Below are 9,431 nucleotides of genomic sequence, written 5' to 3' on the forward strand. Positions count from 1 at the left end.
TTTCAGTTCCCGGAAGGAGGGAGGTTTCTCCCCATCGCGGTCTAGCTTCCTCCGCTGATGCCGGTTATGCGGAGGAGTTCGATCGTGAGGTGGAGGCATATTTTGTGCCCTCATTGCCTCCATGAGCACTGCCAGCGCTCTCGCCACCTCTTCTGAGCTGGGCCTCGTCAAAGGGGTCCTCGGCTGAGTGTGGGAATGAGAGCGGATGGTCGATGGTTGGCTTTGGGGCACTAAATGAGTCCTATGATCGGACTGACCTCTGTTAGACCGAGAGGGACTCGGCCTATGATGAGAGTTGTGAATTACAGGAGAAAGGGAATCCTCCCTGTATGATCCTCCCCCCGAACTGGCACCCTTGGGAGATTTCTCGGTCCGGTGAGGGTGATGGTGTAAAAGTTTTAGGCCTTTCGCCTGCTCCTTGACGGAGGCTTTTGCTCTTGTGGTTCTTAGCCATTGCTACTAAGATGATTGCAAGATGATTTTGATTAAAGATTTGGCTTAAAGATTTTTGAAAGTCTTCCCCACAGACGGCGCCAAATTATTTCGGATGAAAACAATGGGGCCTTGCCGAAGGACCGTTGAAGTGGCTGAAGACTGGTTCGGTCCAATTGATGCTGGGCCGAAGGTTTCCTGCACAACTAAAACACGTAAACTGGCCTCGGGGGTGGATCCGAGGAAGACCCCTCCGATGCCGAAGTCAAACAGTGTCTAGAGAGAGAAAGCTATGCAGGAGATTTTGTGCTTGAGGCTTTTATGTATATGTCATAAATGAATGAATTGAAGGCTTATATACCTTTGCATATGAGGAGAGGAGGGTAATTGGGCCCTTAAATAGTCATGGGATGACCATGGAAATTCGGACCAAAGGACTCTTGGTTAACTTGGCTTGATTGGAGGCTCGGGCCTTGACCTTGGAATATTGAGTCATTTAGTGACCAGACCCAATAAGATAATTGGACCCAAATAAATGACTAGGCCCAATTAGATAAATTGGACCCAAACACACATGACTAATAACATGGGCTAAATAATTTATTTTGAATAAAATGTGCATAATATACTCCGTGCATGCGATGCACAGTTTAGGGTTTGTTTGACCTTGTTGTGCTTTTCTGTTTTTTGGTTTTCAAACTCACATGATATAAGTCATATAATGAAACAAAAATTACTTAATATTATTAAAATCATGATAAATTTAAAAACTGACAACAAAAAAGTGGAAAAACCTTTTTTTTGTTTCCTGTTTTTGGTTTTTTGTTTTAAAAAAAAAGAAAACTGAAAACAGAAAACGATGCCAAACAAGCTCTTATTGTACTGCTTGAGTTCTTAAAAACAAAATATATTACATATTTATAAGATAAATTATGTAATATTTTTTTTATTTTTTATTATAAAATAATTTGTAATTTTTAGTTCGGGCCTGTTCACATTTACTTAATTTCAGTTCAGCTCTAATCAGTTCAGTTCAGTACAGTTTAGCTCCAATCAGTTCAGTTCAGTTCAGTTCAGTTCAACTCTTAATTTTCCTCTCTCATAAAATATTAATTTCAGCTCAATTCAGTTCAGTTCAGTTCAGTTCAGCTCTAATCAGTTCAGTTCAGTTCAGCTCCAATCAGTTCAGTTCAGTTCAGTTCAGCTCAGTTCAGTAAATGTGAACAGGCCTTTCATTAGATGTTTAGATAAAATGCTTTCAAAAAAGAAAAAAAAGAAAGAAAAAGATGTTTAGATAAAATTTTTAACCAAAGATTATATAATAAGGCTACTTTCTTTTTTCATTGGCTAATTAAAATCCCTTATTTCGATGGCATTTTAACTTGAAATTAAATTGCACTTAATTAAAGCCTAAGCCCTTTTTTATATATATATGTATGTATGTATAAGTTACTCTCTCTTTCCCCTCCTCATCTCCTCTAGGGTAAGATATAAGACTATTTTAAACTCATTCTCTTTATTTTTCTTTGCTAATTTCGAATACTACTCTACAAGAGTAGTGTAGATGTACCAATTATCTCCTCGTGGTGGAGTTGTTGGTCGTTCGTAGTGTAGTTATTGGTCGTTGGTTTAAGTTAGTTGTTTGTTCTCCTTAGGGAATTATTATTGTTGGTTACGGCTTATCAATCAATAACTATATACTAAAAGACACACCAACAATGAACATGTTTCATATTCTGGTGTGTCCTTATTTTTAGGATACTTTTGCTATTTTCTTGAATAAATTATGATTAAAATTTTAATCTATTAATAATCTACTATTAACTATGGACACTTCAATAATACTTTGACACATGTTGATTATTCTTAGTGTGATTTTCTTTCCTACCATTTTTATAATTATTCAGCATTTAATTGATATGAATATAACATATGAAACCCAAATATTTAATATAATGTTCATTTAAAAAATAGTTATTGAAAATTACCGTTCATGGTACGAGACCTAACCTAGTTAAAAATAAATAAATCTTCTTCTGCCTTATAATTGATTCGTTGGTAAAAAATCATATAAGGTTGTCAAATTTTTAAGTTTGTACGTTTGAATGAGTCAGATGATATTCACCCTCTTAGCTACAATAAACTCTCAGCTATAGAGAATTCTTACATTGTCTCTTTAAAAAGGTTGTACTTTATAGTGATGTGCGCAAGGATGTACCATAGTGCGAGTTCCATTCGATGAATGTGGGTTCTATGAAGGAAATCTTTATTTGTTTGATTAATTTTAATGTATTTATTGAATTTATGTCATTTGAAATGTCTTAAGACTTTTTATTAATGAGGTAGTTTTTCAAAAAGAATAAAATAAATAAAACTACCCTCACATGTCCTCTTAAATTTTTATTTTTATATACAGGTATTGCCAAATTTGATAGAAGAACTTCAAGGACAGAAAGTTAATGGCTTTGGACTAAAAGATGGTGGATGCCCTATAGGGACTGTACCCATTTTAAGAACCAATCCAAATTCCCATTGGGGCGAGGATGCACCACCTCCTCAATCCAACCTTCTAAATTGCGTAAGATTTTTTATTTTTTATTTTTTTTAAAAATTTAATACGAAAGTATTATTTTGATGAAAATTAATTTAATTTCTGGGGGCACAATGTGTCATTAGTATTTTTTTTAAAAAAATACTTTGCATATAGTTTATAATAACAATAATTAATTTAAACCAATTCAAGTATTTTTAAAATAAACAACTCATGCCAATGTCACAACTTTTATCATTTTCTTTTGTTTCCTTTCTAAAATAAAGGTAAAAGTTAAAAAAAAAACCCAGATACTAACCTCAAGTGCCCGTTCTCTTATGTTGAAAATCAGTTCAGTTCAGTTCAGTTCAATTCAGTTCAGCTCAGCTCAGCTCAGTTCAGTTCAGTCCAGCTTCTAATTTCCTCCTCTTATAAAATATTCAGTTTAGTTCAGTTCATTTCAGCTCAGTTCAGTTCAGTTCAGTTCAGTGCAGTTCAGCTCAGTTCAGTTCAGTTCAGCTCAGCTGAGTTCAGTCAATGAGAACAGACCCTAAGTCAATACACATATTTAAGGTTCCGTTAAAAACCTATTCTATAAATAAACTAAAACAACAACCGCTGACATCATCACTTTTTCAATTTGTACACATGTCAAGTTGTGATTAAAAATTTTCCCGCCTAAATTAATTGCTAACATCATATTTTATTTTTATTTTCACCTTAAATTATTACAATATTTTTTTCTATTTATATATATATTTTTTAAACAGTTATTATATTATATTAATTATTTATTCCATATATTATATTATGATGAATTTATGAGTTACTATTTGGCTTCAAAATATAATTACTCCCGGTTACAGAGTATTTCGTATTGCATAATTTACTTAAATATATACTCTTCTTTAAAATTAGTTAAATCTAAATTAAATAGCAGTGCAATTAATGGTTATGTTTTTATAATTTATCTCATACGAGAGACATATGTAAAATAAATATTTATTTTAAAGAAATTTTTTATGTCGTGCATCGCACGAGACTTATCTAGTACGTAGTATAAAAAAAATACACAAATATATTAATGTCGTTTATCGATCTCTTTCTCTCTCTTTTTTTTTTTTTAAAAAAAAAAAGGATAACAGGAAATGTTGTTTATTTCATTGGTGCCTAACTTAATTTCCTTATATTTAATTCCCAGCCCTCAGCTGTCAGCTCCTTCTCCTTTCTAAACTATTGGCTATTCTAATTAAAAAAAAAAAGAAGTAAATAAACATTATATAGCTATAAACCATATGCAAATTACACGAGCCAAATGGCCCAAATGACAAGTTTATAATCGGTAAACAAAATTGCACCAAGTGCTTCTATGCAATGACATATTAATGCTTACGTTTAATTTATATACATAATAATGTACTAATAACGTGATATATTCATGCAAAGGTATTAACTATATTAATCACTATTAATGGTGTAGGTTGCTGGAGTTCAATTAAATAATGATGTTTCAAATAACAACACATTATTCTATGGAGCTACTGGTACACTGGTTTTATATAAACCTCGTGTATATAATGATAACCAATATTCTTCTACGCGAATCAAACTTTCATATGGAGACGATAGCTTAGAAGCTGGATGGATGGTACCAAAATTTTAAATTATTGTTTTCAAATTGAATCTTATGTTATAGAGAATATTTATTATTATTACACTTCTGATGTTAAATTTGTAAATTTGGTTATTTTATAGGTAAGTCCAAAACTATTCAATGATACTGAAGCACATTTGTATGTAAGATTTTTGGTAAGTATTCTAATCAAATATTGTACATCCATGTGACAACATATACAATAATTTGTAAATTATGTCAAGCAATTGAGAGTCCTCATGGTCTACAACAGGGAGAGGCTCGCTTTAAATGCATTGTTACTTCAAATTTTGTGCAATGCACAAAAAATATTATATCGGTTTTTAAACACTTTTTATATTGCATATGTATAGTTTTTTATTTATTTATTTATTTATTTATATTATTATTATTATTATTATTTCCCATATTTTTTTTAAAATTGTAAAATCAATTCATTAAAACGGGCCACCTTTGACGATTTTAACCTAAAGGAAAGGGAAAGGGAAAGGTGGAGGTGATTGTGGCTGGGGGAATAAGGGGAGAGGCAGTTGGGGAAGGAGGAGGAGATAGGTTGTTTATTTATTTAAAAAAATTAAATGACTTGTTCTATAGGTAAATGGTCAGTTTAGCCTAAGAAAAACAGAATGGGGGTAAGGGGTGGATTATTCAATAGAATAAAAAGGTTGGATTAGTTAAATTAAAATTTTCTTTATTTTTAAATTTTGTTTTATGTAACTTTAACTTTTTTTTTCTTTATTTAATTTTTCACATACCTTTTGACCTTTTATCCCACCAACTAGTATTAGGTACTCCTGGAGTACCTAGTATTGTACTCTAGGGTCCAGCCCTATCTAATAAATGGGATAAAAACCCAGTCAACGAAATTAAAGCATGTAAGGCTAAATTTGACAAAATAATAACTTAGGAAAAGCAAATAACATGAAACTAACTCCATATACTTGTAAAGGTGGATGAAAAAAATATCAAATCATTTCATTTCTTCTCCACTATCTTCACTTTCTCTCTCCATTTGAACTAGTCCTGCAAATTTCTTGTCCATTAAAGGTCATATTCAACTTCAAGATCATGTCCAAAAACAACATAAATTATTGAAATGTATATCAAGGGAAGTAAGTATTTGTTTAATTATTTAAAAAGTATTTTGCAATTGTACAATTATAACATGAAATTTGCAATTAAGACAAGCAAGTATGGCAAACCAATTAAATGATAATGAAAAACTAGATGAAATTGTATATTTAAAATAAAACAAAAATTATAGATAAGTTCTTGTTATTTTGATCAATTTTGTTTCTAGGCTTATGTTATTCAACATTGCATATTATGTTATTTTGATTGTGAAGTCAGATCTATATTTCTAAAATGTGTTTTAATTTGTTACTGTCATTCTTTAAAATGATTTTATTTTGCTCAATATATAATGTTATTCTATTTGAAATCTAATGTTATTTTGGGTTGATCATCATGTGTTGTTTTAGTCTTTGAAAGTAAATTTGTTTTGACGGAATTATTTAACGCTCTTCTAAAACATAATTTTTTAATTTGTTTCATAATTTAAATGATATATTTTGTTTTAAGCGTAATGTTATTTTATTTTTATCATGTGTTATTTTAACGAAATCCTAACTTTGTGTTGTTTTGTTATTTTAATGTATCCTTTATTATTCTATTTAACCTTTGAGTTAAGTTGTTATTTTTTTTTAATATCTTATGTTATTTTAATAGAAGTTTAAGTTATTCAGTTATCAAGTTATGTGTTATTTTAGGTCGAACTTTGAGTTACTTCATACACAAATTGATGTTATTCTATTTAAAGTCTATTGTTATTTTGTTTTAAACATGTGATATTCAAATAAATCGTATCTTCTGTTTTTCTATTTTAAATTAGTGCCGTTTTTAATTTTCAGAAATTACAATTGGAATAAAAAAATTGATTGGATTCACAAAAATTAAAAGAAAATAGAGGAAAAAAAGAATAGCATGAAGAAAAAGAGGAAAACAAGGGAGAAGAAATTCACAGAAATTGAAAGAAAATACAGGAAACAAAGTATAGCAGAAGAAAAAGGGGAAAACAGAGAAGAAGGAAGGGATAACAGAATGACGTTGTTTGACCCTGGAGTATCGTGCTCACGATACTCCAGGAGTAGGGTAGAAATTGCGTTATCCCACAATATTTTTCCCTTTTTATACTCTTTTTCCTACTTTATATTATTAGACATATCCACCTTTGTATAAAATCTCTCATACTTTGTCTTATATTCACTCACCTTTATACACCACCACTCTTAGTTTCTCTTACACCTACTCAGGGCCTGTTCTGATTGACTAAACTAAGCCGAGCTGAATTGAACTGAACTTATTAGAATTGAGCTGAGATAAATTGAACTGAACTGAACTGAATATTTTATAAGAGAAGGAAATTAGGAACTGAACTGAGCTGAAATTATTAGAGCTGAATTGAACTGAATTGAATTGAATTGAACTGAACTGAACTTATTAGAACTAAACTGAACTGAAAATAATCGTATGAGAACAAGCCCTCAATTTTTCACCCTTTCTTGAATTATGTGTAAATCGTTTTGAATCATCTTAGGCACATCAAATTTTCAATAATCATGTACCAATTTATGTATTAGCTTCTTAATTTGTATGCTGAATATAATCTTAAATTAATAGCTTGCGAAGCAAGGAGGATGTGTAAATCTTCAATGTCCAGGATTTGTTCAAGTCGCTCCAGACGCACCTTTGGGTACAACCCCGGACACGTACTCAATTATTGGAGGACAACAAAGGTTTTGGAATTTTTCAATTGAGAAGGTACAATTTCACAACTTTTCTTTTAAAAATGCAAATTGATTTGATTGGGCTTATCAATGAATATTGACTCTCTAAAATAAAAAGGTATTCCGCATTCCCATATGTATGTAAGTATGTATTCTTTTAATACGGAAATATATTGTATGATTTGTATTCCAATTCATTGGAAAAAGAAGGTTTAATTAGAGATAAAAAAGAAATAAATATTACGAAATTTGCAAGGAATATCCTTTTAAGTGGTCAACCTTGTGAGAAAAGCCCTTTTATAAAAAAAAGGTGGCATAAAAGGTCCTTATATTCCATTTGAGTTGTGGGGAAAGTCCGTTGACCAAACTCCGACGTTGACTAGAATTTTTCCGGCCAAATAATTGTTTAAAAGCGACATCCTTTACCAGATCGTGCATGTTATACTTTATTCAAGTGTTATAAACTCGTTTTGTACAAATACACTCATTTGCATTAATTAATTTTATCCGAGGATATAGCATAAAGATGACGGGAATTGGTGGTTAAACGTAGCTCAAGTAAACAAAGCAATTGGATATTGGCCTAAAGAAATATTTACTACATTAGCCGATGTTGCGAATAAAGTTGAATGGGGAGGCCAGGTTTATGATTTTGGATCGACTGATCCTCCTAGTCCTAGTACGTTACCTGATATGGGCAGTGGCGTCAAAGGACTATATACATCAAGATCGTCTTCAGCAGCAATTTACCGAGCTACGTATCTTGATGAAAACTATGTTAATGTGGCATTGCCTGGAAATCCTACAAAGGTTATGAACTGTTATCCTAACTACACTGTTTTAGATGATGGTTATAGTCCTGATTTTGGTCGGACTATATATTATGGAGGTGTACAAGATAAATAAAACTATCATCATAATTAATGAGCATTTGACAATAATAAAGTTTTTTTTTTTTTTTTTTTTTTCGTTTTTTTTTTTCTTTTTAATTGTGAGTTTGTAATGTTTAATTGCGTATTTTTGATATTTTTTTTTTAAAGGTGCGTAAGTTTGATTTAGAAAATGCACAACTAGTCAATTCTTTTTTAGTTGACCCATTTAGCTCACCTATAATTAATGGATTATTGCTATTGGATATTCAAATCACATACTGTATACGGTATACCCTTTGTTCTTTTTTTAGTTGACCCATTTTGACTTTTGGACTTTTTATAAACTTTATTTTAACTTGTTTTTGTGATTTATAATTATGAAATCATATAGGATATTAATTAATGGTTAAACTTGTACGTTGCAAAACGTAATATTACTAGAATAAAAATTCAACTATAAAGAACAAATTTTATCAAATTTTATCCCCAAGGTCTCAAATAGAGACATTTAAAAAAAAATTAAAAAAAATAATTTTGTGTCTTTTTTATTTTATTTTTTAAGGAAAGATAGAGCTTTATTTCAACTGTAATTCCGTATTTTTCCTCAAAAAAAAAAAAAAAAAAAACTGTAATTCCATATTTAGGATCGAAATCATTCTTTATAAAATGATCAAACTACATATTTTATTTGTAATTATCTGAATATTTTATGGAGCACTATTTTTTAAATAAATAAATAACGGAATTTAAATAAGGAAAAAATGCTTTCTAAAAAAAATTAAAAAATCTGCCGCCTTTAGAAGTCCTAGCCAAGGTTAAAACCTTGGATATATCTACTATCTGGCTATCTTCTATTTTTTTTTTTTTTTTGAAAGATCTATCTTCTATTAGCAAAGCGTTAATCATAAATATTAACAATGCGTTAATATTTATATATATATAAATATATCACAGGTTTAAACATTAGCAAAGCGTTAATCATAAATTTCATAATACCAAAGTTTGAATAATTCTAACTGATGAAGATGGATCATAATATTATTGATCATTATAGCGTTCTTGGTCTGTCATCTGTCGAATTCGACTGCACGAAATTAACCCAAGCAGAGATCAAGACAGCTTATCGAAAAAAAAGCTCTAGAATTACATCCTGATAC

The 9,431-nt window shown here is 30.5% G+C and overlaps 1 protein-coding gene across 1 annotated transcript; it reads left to right on the forward strand.

Moving 5' to 3' along the window:
- The first annotated feature begins 556 nt into the window (after window positions 1–556).
- On the forward strand, window positions 557–8,308 carry LOC110725440. Its single transcript, XM_021904921.1, has 5 exons — window positions 557–625; window positions 2,849–3,010; window positions 4,443–4,610; window positions 4,718–4,771; window positions 7,922–8,308. Exons 1-5 carry the CDS (start codon window positions 557–559, stop codon window positions 8,306–8,308), a joined length of 840 nt encoding a protein of 279 aa, XP_021760613.1.
- Window positions 8,309–9,431: the final 1,123 nt, after the last annotated feature.

Source organism: Chenopodium quinoa, unplaced genomic scaffold (assembly GCF_001683475.1).
Source record: "Chenopodium quinoa cultivar QQ74 unplaced genomic scaffold, ASM168347v1, whole genome shotgun sequence".
NCBI classification, from domain to species: Eukaryota; Viridiplantae; Streptophyta; class Magnoliopsida; order Caryophyllales; family Amaranthaceae; genus Chenopodium; species Chenopodium quinoa.